The sequence below is a fragment of the Chiloscyllium plagiosum genome, chromosome 7, assembly GCF_004010195.1.
Source record: "Chiloscyllium plagiosum isolate BGI_BamShark_2017 chromosome 7, ASM401019v2, whole genome shotgun sequence".
Taxonomy (NCBI): Eukaryota; Metazoa; Chordata; class Chondrichthyes; order Orectolobiformes; family Hemiscylliidae; genus Chiloscyllium; species Chiloscyllium plagiosum.
Window position 1 is genome coordinate 1,638,640 of NC_057716.1, and position 16,153 is coordinate 1,654,792.

Genomic DNA, 16,153 nt, shown 5'->3' on the forward strand with positions numbered 1-16,153 from the left:
GTTGCAATAATTTGTGAAACAACTCATGTTACAGGAAACCAGGGCCCCTGTGACACAGTGTTAGTGTCCCTACCTCTAGGCCGGAGGTCCCACCTGCTTCAGAAGTGTGTCACAACATGTCTGAGCAGCTCAATCAAAAATATCTATCACAGGAAACTCTTTGATTTAGCCCCACCCTACCACATAAGCATTTACTTCAGTATTTCAGAACACTAAATAACTAAATATTTTCAGCCATGGAAATGCACACCATTTAATATGATACAAATAGCGAGCAATGTGACAAATCTAATTCTTCACAAAAATATATCTTTCTTCCCAATTACTGTTTCCTTTTTAATGATTTACAAAAGAGTAAGAACATTGGAAATCAATCACTTTTTTTGTTTAGTGTTAGATGTTTGATAATAAGGATAGCACTTGCATGAGAGTAACTAAAGCTAATGAATCCATTACACTGTGGACAATTTAGTATTGCAAGAAGATTAGATGCAAGTACCTGCTAATGGATTTTGCATAAACGAACAGGATAATTCCAGCCACAAACAGAGAAATCAGCTTCAGTTCAAATTCTGCAAGAAATACAGATTATATTAAATCTCAATTGTTTAGGTTTTCACACTTGATTATTTAAACATAAGTGCATCTGCCTCCAGCATTCTTTCTTCTGTGGAGATACAGTGTTGTTTTCTTTAAAGTCGGCACTGTACTGTACTTCCTGAAGAGGAATGTCTGAATTCTTTGCAGAAGTGCATGAGAAAAAATTGAAATGGCTAGGTGGGAATCGACGAGTTAGCCAAATGAATGAACACATCGGACACTGCAAATGAACCAGCAGCACAGTGGTGTTATTTGTAAAATGCACGCCAAAATATAAATGGAAAGAATTGAAAGAAAACTATAAACTAGATTATACAGGTCGCCACATTCTCATCTTTCCACGACCCTACCCAAGCTGCCTGTTCTGGAGTCATTATACACTGGGAGCACTAATAACTGTGGTGCTGGAAGAGCACAGCAATTCAGGCAGCACCCGACGAGCAGCAAAATCGACGTTTCGGGCAAAAGCCACACTGATAACTGTGTCAGGGGCGGGATTTCCACACCCTTCTCTCGCTCCGGTCTTGTTTGTGTCTTGTAGCCTTTTGCTGTGATCATCAGGAAAGATGCGAGCCTGAGAGGGGGAACTATTCCAGGCAGGGGAGGCCTGTAGGTCAAAACCTCCCTGTACATGGATGATGTCACCATTTTCTGCTTGGATCATTAGACTCTTGAGCATCTACGGCCAGTGTGAACTAGTCTTGAGAGCCAAGGTAAACCAAGACAACATATTCTTTGGGAACTGAGCAAACTGATCCTCTATTCAATTCCCTGTCAGGACAGATTAACTAAAGCTGCTAGGAGTATGGTTGGGAGAAGTCAAGGTGAGACAGAAACTGGGCTTTTGGGAGCACCGCTCCCTCTCCATTGGAAGTAAAAACCTGGTCATCAGGTGTAAGGCATTCTCTCGGTTATTGTACATGGCACAGACACAGTCCATTCCCAAAACCTATGCCGCTGCAGTCACCTGAGCCATTTTCCAGTTCATCTGGAGGTGTAAGATGGACCACGTCCACAGGGACACCATGTACAAAACTCGGAATGAGGGGAAGAATGTACCCAAAGCTGCCCTCATCTTGATGGTCACCTTTGTGTGTGGCTGCATAGACCCTTGGTACGCAGTCACTTAGTGACACAATGACTGAGGTTCTATCTGTCCCCAGTGTTGCGAAAGATGGGACTGGCCTCATTGCCATGGAACGTTCCAAGTAGTTTGACCGTTCTATATCACCTGTCCTTCGTGAAAAAATTTGCAAAGAGGAACATGTCCATCAGGAAGTGGTCAACACATAGCATCCTCAAGACCCTGCGAGAAAGGGCGACGGTGGATTCTGTTGGGTTGTTCCCTGAGCAGACTGACAAAGTCATTTGGCAGAAAATCTCATCACCAGAATTTTCTGACATGTACCAAAACATCACTTGGCTGGTGGTAAAAAGGACACTATCTGACTACTTGTCAAATCCTTCAGGTACGACCAGACTCTCTGCAGCACCACACTCGAAAAGGGGGAGGGGAAGGGAGATTGTCACACATCTCCTGTTGGAATGTGCCTTTGCAAAGGAAGTCTGGAGAGAGATGTGACGGTACTAGTTGAGATTCTCCAAGATGCAGGACTCTGTGGTCTATGGGATGGGACGCACATCAAGACAAACATCAACTGTCCCTGGAGGACCATCAGCTCAGTGAAAGACACTCTTTGGATTGCCGAAAACTTGTTGGTCATCCAGGCTAAGGGGTTTACCTCGATGGGCACATTCCAAGGTCCAGGTCTACGTGCTGCACACTAAAGCTTGAGACAGCTGCTGCCAAGATGCAGTGGGGAAAGACCACTGTGAGCTTTTCTTGCTGAAGTTAAATGTGGGTCTGTTCAGTTATTGGACCCTCCCGATGCCTTAGAAATATGTAAACATAGTCTTATATAAGAAAGAAATGTCTTTTGGTTTATTTATTTGGATAGTCAAACTCCAATGTTTGTTTGTTTCTGCATATGCCATGTACAGAACCAACTGCTTTAGTAACTATGTATATAAAGATATTTTTACAAATAAAGTACATTTTTGAAATTGAAAGAAAAGGGAATTTTCACCCCCTTCAGGGAAGTTCCGTGTTAGAGAACTGCTGGTCACTCTGATTGTCTGCTTTGCCCCTGCAGTGCCAGGTTTGAGTGGTGGGGGCTGTTTTTGTGGGAAGCCAGGCTATACACAAAGCAGACGTTATCCAGTGTGACTTAAAGCTAAATTTTAGGGTACTGGTGGACCACACTGGCAAACCCCAATGAGGGGTGAGTGGATTGGTTGCTGGGAGACAATTAAAAAGAAGCCAGACATTGCAGTGAAGAGACTATGAAGATGTTTCTGATAGCCAAAGAGGACCCAAAAAAAATTTGCTCTCTCCATGAACCCTGAGCTTGACTGATATTAGATTGCACAATAAAAGATGTTGGGCTACTAACCTAGGGAGTGCTTTACCAATCCTAAACAAAATAGCAGAATGAGGAATACAATGGGCTTAATGGCTGCTCATATCACCCCAACCTCAGTAAAATGGGAGATATGTTTGAGTAGATGGGAAACTGATAGGAAGAACAAACACTGCATTTTAGAGGCAGATGCCTTGTAACACACTGGAAGAACAGTGCAAGCCTAGGTAGTGTCAGGAGGTGGAGAAGTTAATAGAAAGCTAATAGCATGCTGGTCTTCATAACAAGAGGAATTGAGTATAGAAGCAAAGAGGTTCTTCTGCAGCTGTACAGGGCCCTGGTGAGACCGCACCTGGAATATTGTGTGCAGTTTTGGTCTCCAAATTTGAGGAAAGACATTCTGGCTATTGAGGGAGTGCAGCGTAGGTGCCCAGAATGGCGGGACTGTCTTATGTTGAAAGATTGGAGCAACTGGGCTTGTATACCCTTGAGTTTAGAAGACTGAGAGGGGATCTGATTAAGACGTATAAGATTATTAAAGGATTGGACACTCTGGAGGCAGGAAACATGTTTCAGCTGATGAGTGAGTCCCGAACCAGAGGACACAGTTTAAAAATAAGGGGTAGGCCATTTAGAACAGAGTTGAGGAGAAACTTCTTTACCCAGAGAATGTGGGTGTGTGAAATGCTCTGCCCCAGAAGGCTGTGGAGGCCAAATCTCTGGATACTTTCAAGAAAGAGTTGGATAGAGTTCTTAAGGATAGTGGAATCAAGGGTTATGGGGATAAGGCAGGAACAGGATACTGATTGAGGATGATCAGCCATGATCATAATGAATGGTGGTCCTGGCTCGAAGGGCAGAATGGCCTACTCCTGCACCTATTGTCTATTGATGTTTCATTGATGCTGCCTGGCTTCCTGTATTCTTCCAGCCTCCTGCTTGTCTACCTTGGATTCCAGCATCTGTAGTTTTTTTTTGTCACTAACTTTCTAACACACCAGCAGGGAGCCCAAAAACTTAGCCCAATTTGTCTTTTGGGAACCAGTCCATAAAGTACACCAAAAGAGAGTATTGTAGATGCTGAAAATCTGAAAAAGAAAGCCCTCAAAGCACTGGAATAAATGCAGGTCAGATAGCCTCTGCAAAGAGAAAATGACAGCTAATATTTTAAATCAATGACCTTTCATCAGTTGTTTCATTCCTCAGAGATTTGGCCTAACCTACTGAGTGTTACTTGCATTCTCTTCTTCTTCCACATGATACACTGGTTGGTGTGTGGTCATAGTTTAAATCCAGCATTGCTGCTATCCAGTAAATTTGCCTGTTTAAAAATATATTTCCTCACAGTTTCCTGAAATTTTCACAGATGTGTTTATCAATTCACAGATCTTCTCAGTGTGAATTTGCAGTTTTGACACTATGCATACAGGCATATGAACTGAGCGCATAGAAGGAAGCTATTTGGCCTCTCACATCTATACTGAGTTGACAAGGTGGCTTTGAAATGAATATTAGTGACAGTGCTTGTAAAGGAGTATAAAGTAAAAACAAAACTATGCTAGGATTATATCAATCAAAGCTTGTTGTGGGCAATTTACACCTCAGGAAAGATGCAAATACTCTAGGAATTGTTTGGAGGAGGCTTACCAGGAAGAGATCAAAGAAGAATGAGTAGTTGGAAAGAGCAGATATGCTTAACCTCATATTGTCTTTTTGTCTTAAACTCTGTGATTTCCACAAATACCTATCTAAATCATTTTTAAAATTATTTTTGAAATCAGCCCAAATAGATTGATCCAGATACTGGTAACTGGAAAAAAATATCCTTTCCATCTCCCCCAGACCTTTACCCAGGCATTTTGAAAAGATAACTTTGGATAAATGCCCACTCAAGAGAAAACTTTTATCCCCCATGTTCCTTCTGAAAACACCTTATCATCTTGACAACTTCATTACATCACCTCTTAGCCAACTCTTCCCATTTCTTCTCATACCTGTTGTCCCTTATCCTTGAAATGATTCTGGTTAAACATCCTCTAAGCCTTTCCTGAGGCCATTGCATATTTCTTGAAGTGTCAATGGTCTATAACATGGTAGTTGACGCCCAAATAATGATTTATAAAGTTTACCATGATCTTGTTTTATTTTATATTCCTCTGTTTATAAACGCAAGTAACTAACGCATTAACAAATCACCTTATCAAATGCTATCTTTAAAGATTTGTGAATGCCAGGTGTCTCTGCTCATCCACACTTTCACTATTATGCTATTTATATTAGTTACTCACCAAGTATTTCACTTCACATCATCTGCTAACCTATTTCTTTTATTCAGAAACATATAACTGAACTCATCGTGATCATTGACTTTGTCAAGTTTTGTATAATCTGCAAACTTTATAATACTGCACCCAGATCCAGGTTGTTCATATACGTTGAAAATTATAACATGACCACAAATAACCCTCTGAGAACATGACTGCAAAACATTTCTCAGTCTCAAAAACATTCACCCCTCACCAGTGTCTACTTTTTGTCACTGAGTCAATTCTATATTTATACAACTTCTTAACCTTCATTCCAAGGGCTTCCATGCTTCTTGTGTTGCACTTTGTCAAATATCTTTCAAACGTCCACATATACAACATTTACTATATGGTCTTGATCAGTTAGCTCAAATAATTTAAATAATACAATCAACATTGTCAAGCATAACTTACCTTTAGTAAGCCCATGCTCGTGCACCTTGATTAAACCTCACTTTTCAAATTGGAAGCTAATTCGGTCTCATAATTTTTTCAAATAAATTCCCCAAAATTGATACTAGGCTGATTCACTTTATGTTCCCTGAGTTTTGCTGTCTCTACTATTTATAATAATGGTAGAATATCAGCAACCCTTCGCCCCCCTGGTATTACTCCTGTTCCCACTAGAATTGAAAGATTGACTAAGATTTAATCAACTAACCTAATATCTCATATTGCTGAGTGCCATATTTTGTCACAGAAAGCTCATTTGGAGCATCTTGGAATGCTTTACTTCATTAAACACAATATACTAACACATCTAGTCTTTGCTCTATTTTGCATGATATGTGCAGTGCTATCTTAAATAATGTAACTCATTTGAACATGTGCTCAGCTCTATATTTTTGTATGTTTTATTAAAAGAACCATGGCAGTATTGTGAGAGGATTTAAAAAATAATAGAAAACATATGCACTATTTTGTCTTGTATGGGAATCACCTTTTCCAATTCATAGTTGATACAAGGAGCATGGAGACAAGAAACTCTCCCTAGGGTAGGGACAAAAGTAGAGTTAATAGTAAAATATGTTCAGAGTTGTTGCCACAACCAAACTCAACAAGACTGTTGAGCAAGATGATAAACTAAAGAAATCTTAAATCATGGATATAGCTTCAATCAAAATTACATTTTGGAACTCATATATTGCAACATCAAAATAGAATGATTAAATCTCAAATAACCTTAAAACTTACGTTGCCTTTTTACAGTAATGGTGTATCTTGCATGAAGCACCTTTGGTTCTACTTTGAAACAGGTTTTACTATTACAGCGTTCGATATTTATGATGAATTCAGTAGCTGATGAATATGAAGATGATACAACTTGATAGTAAAAATATTTAATAAAGTCTTTCAGTGTTTCTGGTTCATGAAAACTACTTTCTTCTGCAGGGTAGGTAAGTTCCATTAACTCAGAACTCTTTATATTCACCTGTGAAGAAAAGATATTAGCTTTAAAATTAGACCATGCTTTTGTTGAAACTTCATCAATAGGCTGAACAAACTCTCCAAATTAGTGCTTGTAATATAGTGCAGAAGTAAAATAATCAAATAAAGGGTAATTTGTGCTTCTAAGATAGACAAACAAAATACCTAGTGATTAGCTACTTCCAGCCTTGATTTCAGTTTTCATTAATTACGTACAAACATATGCACCAGGAACAGGAGTAGGCCATTCAGCCCCTCAATTCTCTTCGGTCATTTGATCAGATCATTCCTGATCTGATTGGAATCTCAAATCCACATACCTGCTCACCCTGATAACCTTTCAACCTCTTACTTAACAAGAATCCATCTACCTTTGCCTTAACAATATTCAAGAACTCTGCTTCCCCAGTCTTTTCAAGGATAGAATTACAAAGACTCATGACACTCTGAGGAAAACATTTTCTCCTCATTTCTGTTTTAAATGGACAAACCCTGATTTCTAAACAATGATTACTATTTCTAGATTATACCAGTAACAGGAAACATCCTCTCCACATCTACACTATCAAGACTCTTCAGGATTTTATATGTTTCGATCAAGTCAACTCTTACTTTTCTAAACTCCAATGGATACAAGCCTAGCCTGTCTAACTTTTCTCATAAGATAATCCGTCCATTCCAGGTATTAGTTTAGTAAACCTTCTCTGAACTACCTCCAATGCATTTATATTCTTCCTTAAATAAGGTGACTAATACTGTGCACAGTACTCTTGATATGGTAATATCAGTGCCCTGTATAAATGATGCATAACCTCCATACTTTTGTATTCAATTCCTCTTGAAATAAATGATTATATTCCATTAGTTCTCTTAATTACTTACTGTACCAGCATACTATACAAAGATAAAGCTGAAGCATTCACAACAATCTTCAGCCAGAAATGCCTAGTGAATGATCAATGCGGGCCTCCTCCAGTGGTCCCCAGCATCTCAGATACCAATCTTCAGTCAGTTTGATTCACTCCACATCATTTCAAGAAATGGTTGCAGGCACTTCTTACTGCAAAGGCTGCGGGGCCCTGACATCATTCCAGCAATAGTATTGAAGACGTGCTCCAGAAATTGCCATGTCCCTAGCCAAGTTGTTCTGGTAAGCTACACCAGTGACCATTAAATATCTACCCACCATGTGGAAAATTTCCCAGGAATTTCCTATACAGAAAAAGCAGGACAAATCTAACCTAAGTAGACAGGCAGGAGGCTCGAAAAACATAGCAAGCCAGGCAGCATCAGGAGATGGAGGAGTTGATGTTTTGGGTGTATTTCGGCCTCCTGCCTGTCTACTTAGGTTAGGTTTGTCCTGCTTTTTCTGTACAGGAAGTTTCTGGGTAATTTTCTACAGGGTGGGTAAATGTTTAATGGTTATTGGTGTACCTTACCAGAACAACATGGAACAGGCTGGAAGAACACAGCAAGTCAGGCAGCATCAGGTGGTAGAGAAGTGACGTTTTGGGTGTATGCCTGTTTACTTTGGATTCCAGCATCTGCAGTTTTTTTTTGTCTCAAATCCAACCAAGGCAATTACTGCCCCATCAGTCTACTTCAATCATCAATAAAGTGATAGCACTGTTCTATCAAGCAGCACTTGCTTAGCAATAACCTTGCTGACTGTTCTGCCAGGGCCTCTCAGGTCCTGACCCCATTGTAGCCTTGGTTAAAATATGACAAACAAGCTGAATTCCAGAGATGAAGTAAGAGTAGTTGCCCTTGACATCGAGGCTGCATTTCTCTGAGTGTGGCGTCAAACAGCCTTCGCAAAACTGGAATCAATGGGCATCAGGGAGATTGGCAGTTCTGACAAAGGGTCCCTGGACTTTAAACATTAATTTGTTTGTCTTTCAACAGATGCTGCCAGATCTCCTGAGATTCTCAAGTAGTTTTTGTCTTTGTTTCAGATAACCAGCATCACATTTCTTTGTTTTATTTCAGAGTAGTTTGTTGCTTGTAGATTGTCCATAGACAATAGAGATCCAATCACTGCCACAATTTATAATAATATCTGGAGTACTGAAGATATTATGGATTATCGAGATTTGTTACTTAGTGCATAAGTGGTATAGCACACAATGTGACACAATCAACAACACTGAAGAATAATTTTAAGTGTACTTATTTTTATGGATTTGATATTATTTCATCAGTTACTGTGGTTAATGTATGCTGAACAAAGAGAACTTAGAGTGCAGGTTCATAGCTTCTTGAAAGTGGAGTCGCAGGTAGATAGGAGGAGAAGAAGGCGTTTGGTATGCCTTCTTTTATTGGTCAGAGTATTGAGTACAGGGGTTGGGACGTCATGTTGCAGCTGTACAGGACATTGGTTAGACCACTGTTGGAATATTGAGTGTAATTCTGGTCTCCTTCCTATCAGAAGATGTTGTGAAAATTGAAAGGGTTCACAAAAGATTTACAAGGATGTTGCTAGGGTTGGAGGATTTGAGCTATAGGGAGAGGCTGAACAGGCTGGGGCTGTTTTCCCTGGAACGCCGGAGGCTGAGGGGTGACCTAATAGAGGTTTACAAAAGTATGAGGGGCACGGATAGGATAAATAGGCAAAGTCTTTTCCCTGGGGTGGGGGGAGTCCAGAATTACAGGGCATAGGTTTAGGGTGAGAGGGGAAAGATATAAAAGAGACCTAAGGGGGAACTTTTTCACACAGAGGGTGGTACATGTATGGAATGAGCTGCCACAGGAAGTGGTGGAGGCTGGTACAATTGCAACATTTAAAAGGCATTTGGATGGGTATATGAATAGGAAGGGTTTGGAGGGATATGGGCCGGGAGCTGGCAGGTGGGACTAGATTGGGTTGGGATATCTGGTCGGCATGGATGGGTTGGACCGAAGGGTCTGTTTCCATGCAGTACATCTCTATGAGTCTATAAATAACAAATAAAAGGCTAAAAAGAAATGTTGCTACATTCGACAAACATTAGTTTACAAGGCATGGTGGCTCAGTGGTTAGCACTGCTGCCTCACAGTGCCAAGGATCTGGGTGTGATTCCACCCTCAGGTGAATGTCTGTGTGGAGTTTGAATGTTCTGTATGTGTGTGGATTTCCTCCCACAGTCCAAATTTCTGCAGATGAGGTGAATTGGCCATGCTAAATTGCTCACAATGTCCAGGGATATGTAGGCTAGATGGGTTAGCCATGTGGAATGCAGGGTTACAGGAATAAGGTGGGTCTAGGTTCCCGTCTCAGGTGACTGACTGTGTGGAGTTTGCATATTCTCTCCGTGTCTGTGTGGGTTTCCTCCGGGTGCTCTGGTTTCCTCCCACAGTCCAAAAACATGCAGGTTAGGTGAATTAGCCATGCTAAATTGCCCGTAGTGTTTTGGGAAGGGGTAAATGTAGGGGAATGGGTCTGGGTGTGTTGTGCTTCGTTGGGTCGGTGTGGACTTGTTGGGCCGAAGGGCCTGTTTCCACACTGTAAGTAATCTAATCTAATCTAATCATAACTTCATTAGGTTGGAAGATCTTCTGAGGGAGGGTGTGGACTCAGTGGTCAAATGGCCTGCTTCCTTGCTGTAGGGATTCTATACGTATGATTATTTAAGCAATTATAATAATGTCAGGCTAAGCCAATTTTCCAGGAGAACATTATTAATCAAGTCATTGCACAGAATGGTTATAACAAAAGAGGTGCAGTCAACCCGTTATGTATGTGCTGGCTCACTGGATAAACAATTCACCTCAATCCATTCTCCCTTCTTCTCCCCGCAGCCTTGAAAATTCATGACTTAAAAATAATAATTAAACTCCCTCTTGAATGCATTGATTGAACTTGCCCCCATCACCCTCTTAGACATTGCAATTCAGATCATCTGTAGAAACTCCTGATCCTTTAAGTATTCCTGTAGGATCAAAATATCTACCAATTAATGGGTAGATGACCAACCAAAATGGAGAATGTAGCAAACATATCAAGAGTTCTCATCAAGAACATGCAGAGGTGAAGTTGAGGTGCTGGAACAGTCACACAAACCTCCAAAAAGTCATGGGCCTGACCATTCAAGCACCAACTTCCATGCACGTGGCAGAACCTGCAGATTGGGCATTAGATTCTGAGACGACTGATAAATCTATCGAATTGGAGTAGAAGCTAATTACCCTCAATCTCAAGGGGATCAGAATCTTTTATACACAAATACATGAACCACAGCAATCAGAGTACATAGTTACTCAAATAATTTGCTGCCCTAAGTTATCACATAGGAAAGAAGTGATGCTAAATTCATAATTATTTGACTGAAAAAAAACCAGGTACCTTTCAAACACAATTAATCTTTTTGATTCTATTTTCTATGACTATACATACCATAGCTCTAAACACTTTGTTTTTTCTTTTTATTCATTGATGGGATGAGACTGCTGCTGGCTAGGTCAGCATTTATTGTCCAGAGGGCAGTTAGAGTCAAACACATTACTGTGGGTCTGGTGTCACATGTAGGCCAAACCATATAAGGATGGAAGTTTCCTTTCCTAAGTTTCCAATGATTGTCAATGGATTCATGGTCATCCTTAGACTTTTAATTCCAGATTTTTATTGGATTCAAATTCCACCATCTATCACGGTGGGATTTGAAGCCAGAACATTACCTAGGTCTCCAGATTATCTCCAGTGATAATGCCACTAGGCCATTAAAGGGTTTTGAAGCATTCAGGTCTTGTTACAAGACTAACTGTAAATCAATCACACTCGGGAATGATATGCTGAGCATTGCAATTGCCTCAGAATTAATAATTGCAAAAATAAAATATTTGTATTAATGAATACAACAATTGTTATAATTTGTCATAGTCAAAAACATGGGGTCTCCAGGGTCATTCAGCAAAGGGGAACTCCCTTGATTAATTTGTAAGTGCCACAAAATTATCAAAGATTTTCAGTAAACTGCAAAAAACTCTACTATTTGATAAGTTATTAACAAAGGGGAAGGATTATTAGTGAAAGAATGAAGGACTTTGGAGATTTTAAATGGGTTATTTCAATTTGGAAAGTTTTACCAGCCATTAATGAGAAACAAATTATGTAATACGTAATTAAATAAGTATTTGAAAACATAAAAGATGAAAATATTTGCAGCAAACAAATTCTTACAAAGAACAATTGTAAGCTGCTGTATAATTATCCATTATTGCGGAATAATGGCTAATGGTTATGGTACTAAATGAATAATCCAGAGAACTGGACTCTGGATTTATAAGGCTTCCCAGTTATTTTGTCATTCAAGGCTTATGAAAACCATATACTGTATATTACCTCAACTGTTGACCAATAATCCACGAAGTTAAGCTTTTGAGAAAATGCATAACAAAAAAGCTTCTTTTCATTTTTGTAGTATACTTCATCGTCGTATATCATTTCTACAATAAAAAATACAAATAGTACAATAACTTGAAGCTTCACATTATTTTATCATTCCTTTTTGAAAATTTAAGATTGAAGTACTGCAACACAATATTTATCTTTCTTCTAAAATAAAATGCCTATAATACTAAAGAATAAAGTCATGAAGACAATTTCCCTGATCAAATTTGGAGCAGACCAGATCACTTACTCTGTATTTAATATATAAAGTTTTAAAAATTCTAAACTCTAACAGATTTCTAAAATACTACCATTTAATAGTGTCTCACAATTATTGCTCTAGTGTTTAATATTATATGTTGTAGGCCTATTTACATTATTTTCCAGTTGTGGGACAATTACACAAATTAATCAGAACACTCTTGCAATATATAACATGTTATCTTTCTATTCCTTAAGCTTAATAAATGTTCACTGAAAAATGAAGATCGGGGGGTGGGGGGGTTGGTTGAAGAATACCTTATCGCTTCCTGTCGTGGCCAAATGAACTTCCATGACCATGAGATGAATATTACTTATGAAGAGTGGTGAGGATACAAATTGTTGGTCTTCTCAAACCTGTGTAGCTGGGAATAGCCAAGTCCACAATAAGGGTGGCTGTCGGCTGTCCCCTGTCGCCAAGTCTGCAGCTTCACCTGGTGTAAGAATGCTACAATTTGGCCAGGATTCGCTTCCTTGGATTTTGAAGAATGTATTTTGGGATTAAGTTGAAGGCGCGCTAAGATACCTCTGGGCAGTGCCGCTGTCCCGATCACCAGAGCGACTGCTGGATAGAGCCAGGTGGCCAGGGCGCTGCCGAGTTGCCATTGCCACATTCCGACCCCCCTCTCGCTATTCCCAGAAATGTCGGCCACAGTAGCGCTCCTCTTTCTCCGTCTCACTTCCCGCTCGCACAATCCCTTCACTTTCGTTTTCTCGCCGCCTGCCAGGAACCGCATGCGCCCTGTGTGTTGGAAAAACCTGCCCCAGTTGTCCCCAGCAGCAAAATGCTGCGTTGAGATCTGCACCAGTTTGGGTGGAATTACCAACAGTGCAGGAGAATTTTGAAGTTCAGGATTAGTTTGCTGAGATAAATCATTCAAAAAAATTTTTTAAGAAGTCTTATCATCTTTATTAATCATTAAAATGACTGAAGATTTGGAAACGAAAGTTTGTCCGCACAGAGTGAGCGGAGTGTCATCAAACCTTCCGGAATATAAAACTAAATTAGCACCCCGAAAGTTCAGTCGCTAACTTGATAGGGCAAGTTGTTGTTGGTTGCGGGGTGCAGTTGGACTTTCCATTGGTCATTCAAAAGCAGGGCAATCACTCGACGGTGTAATTATTTTATCATTTTGATTGACAAACTAACTAGTGAAATGTCACAAGACCAGTGATGAGGCATCAACTATTCATAGCTGGATTAACGAGATGGGTAAAGGGATCAATGGTGTGGAGAGAAGGCTATAAAGCGTCACGTCTGAGGCTAAGTGAGTGGGTAAATTCAAAGGCAGATGGTGTACAATATGGGAAGTGGAGGGGCTATTCCAATTTGAAGTAAAGCAGAATTGTATTTGAATAGGGATTGGCCGTATAATTCTGCAGTACAGAAGCACCTAGTGTCACTGTATATTTATCATTAAAAGTTGGCAAGTAGATATAGCAAATATTTAGAAAGGCAAACAAAATATTGGACTTTATTACAAAAGTTTTGGAGTATAAAAGTAGGGAACTCTCGCTATAAACAAAAACGGGAGTGGCCTGAGAAACTCAGAAGGTCTGGTGGTATCTGTGGAGAGAAAACAGTTTATTTTTCATTCATTCATGAGATCTGAGTGGCTGGCCAGCATTTATTGTATGTCTAAATTAGAGTGGTGCTGGAAAAGCTCAGCAGGGTCAGGCAGCATCCGAGGAGTAGGAAAATCGACGTTTCGGGCAAAAGCCCTTCATCAGGAATAGAGGCAGGGTGCCTGCAGAGTGGAAAGATAAATGAGAGGGGGTGGGGAGAAAGTAGCATAGAGTACAATAGGTGAGTGGGGGTGGAGATGGAGGTGATAGGTCAGAGAGGAGGGTGGAGTGGATAGGTGGGAAGGAAGATAGGCAGGTAGGACAGGTCATGAGGGTGGTGCTGAGCTGGAAGGTTGAAGCTGGGTGGGGGAAGGGGAAATGAGGAAGTGACCTTGAGAAGATGGTGGTGAGCTGCCTCTGGAACTGCTGCAGTCCATAATATTTCATCGAAGGGCTTTTGCCCGAAACATCAATTTTCCTATTCCTCGGATGCTGCCTTTTATTTTAGAAGAAAGATAAATATTACCTGACCTGCTGTGCTTTTCCAGCACCACTCTAATCTAGACTCTGATTTCCAGCATCTGCAGTCCTCACTTTTGCCTAACCAACTTGGAGGAGTGCTGATACATTAGGCACAGAAGGACGATACCTGATAATCAAAGAGGTTTCCTCGCCCGTGTTTAACCTGATGCCATGGGACTTCGTGGAGTCCAAAATCGAAGTTGAGGATTCCCAAGGCAATTCCCTTCCATCTGTGTGCCACTGTTCCTCCACCACTGCTGAGCCTGACCTGTCAGTTGGATGGAACACGTCCAGGAATGGTGATAGTGATATCTGGGACATTGCCAAACTCACAGAATCTACCTTACAGTCAGTGTTAGGCTGTTGCTCGACTAGTCTGTGAGAGAGCTGTCCCAACTTTGGCACTAGCCCCCAGATGTTAGTAAGGAAGGCAGGTGAAAGTCCATCACCTTGCTGTGGATATGTAGTCACATGTAGACTTGACCAGGTGAAGATAGCAGGTTTCCTTCCCTGAAGGACATTAGTGACCTAGATTTTTTTTTTGACAATGATTTCACAGTCATCAGTAAATTTTTAATTCCAGACCTTTTTTTAATGGAATTCCAGTTCCACCATCTGCTGTGATGGGATTCAAACCTGGGTTCCAGGAACATTAGTTGTGTTTCTGGATTGAAGTCTAGTGATAAGACCATTAGGCTATCACCTCCCCAGCTAATGTTTCAAGTCCAGTGACCCTCCTTTACAGCTGACGAACTCTTGCTACAACTGTACTGGATACTGGTGAGACCAGACTCAGAGCAATATGGAGAATTTTTGTCACTTTCCTTAAGGAGGAATATATTTGTTTTGCAAGCAGTGAGAATTTTTCCAAAGTAAATTCAGAGACAGGGAAGTTGCCTTGCAAGAAAATTGAGCAGGTTTGGCATTTAACCATTGGAATACAAAAGGTGGTGTTACTGTACCAGACAAACTACTGAGAAACTGTGCCTATGTAGGGCAAGTTAATGTTTCTGGTCATGGGGATTCTAGAACTAGGGAGCACAATTTTTAAAAACATTTAAAACAGAGAAGGAATTTCTTATCTCAGAAGGTCTTTAGTCTATATCATCATCTTCTCCAGCATGCACTGGTTACTTTTCGTCAGATAATCTGTTCAGATATGCTATGACAATCACTGCAGCAGGTGAGAATTGAACCCAAATCTCCTGGCTCAGAGGTAGTGACACTAATATAACATCACGAGAAGCCCCAGCATGTTGGGTCATTGAATACTTTCAGGGCTGAGTTAGACAAATGTTCGATTCTCAAGGAAATTAATTATTATTTAGCCAGGCAGAAAAGTTAAGGCACAATCATATTGAATGGGAGGTCAGGCTCAAGGAGTCAAATGGTTTATTTGTTATGTTTGTATAGTTTTTTACCATTATTAGCTCATTTGTTGGACAAGCCTTCTGCATTTCCATACTGAACCATTTCTGGTGTGCTGAAGTAGAGAACAACCTTAATGTGTACCATATGTTATTTGCACAGACACTGGTTGATCTGTGGGTTTCTTGCATTCATATTCACATTATTTGCAGCAATTTGTTTTTAATTTGGCCCAGTTGGAAATTTTGGCCTATTCAAAATGAAGTTGCTGTCTTTAGCCCAAACAGTGCATGAGGTGAGATGTATATTTCGTTGTT

The 16,153-nt window shown here is 40.3% G+C and overlaps 1 protein-coding gene across 2 annotated transcripts in view; it reads right to left on the reverse strand.

Annotated features, from left to right (window-relative positions):
* Positions 1-13,316, reverse strand: part of LOC122551250 (nuclear envelope integral membrane protein 2-like) — a 33,943-nt gene extending 20,627 nt beyond the window's left edge. The window contains exons 1-4 of one of the 2 annotated variants that reach the window (XM_043692861.1): positions 12,907-13,316; positions 12,072-12,175; positions 6,521-6,758; positions 500-572 (exon numbers count right to left, since the gene is read on the reverse strand). In XM_043692861.1, the coding sequence (XP_043548796.1) occupies positions 500-572; positions 6,521-6,758; positions 12,072-12,175; positions 12,907-13,117 (626 nt within the window). In that variant the 5' untranslated portion in view covers positions 13,118-13,316. Of the gene's footprint in view, positions 1-499; positions 573-6,520; positions 6,759-12,071; positions 12,176-12,638 lie in introns of both variants that reach the window. The other variant, XM_043692862.1, reaches the window with a different exon arrangement.
* Between the last annotated feature and the right edge of the window lie 2,837 nt (positions 13,317-16,153).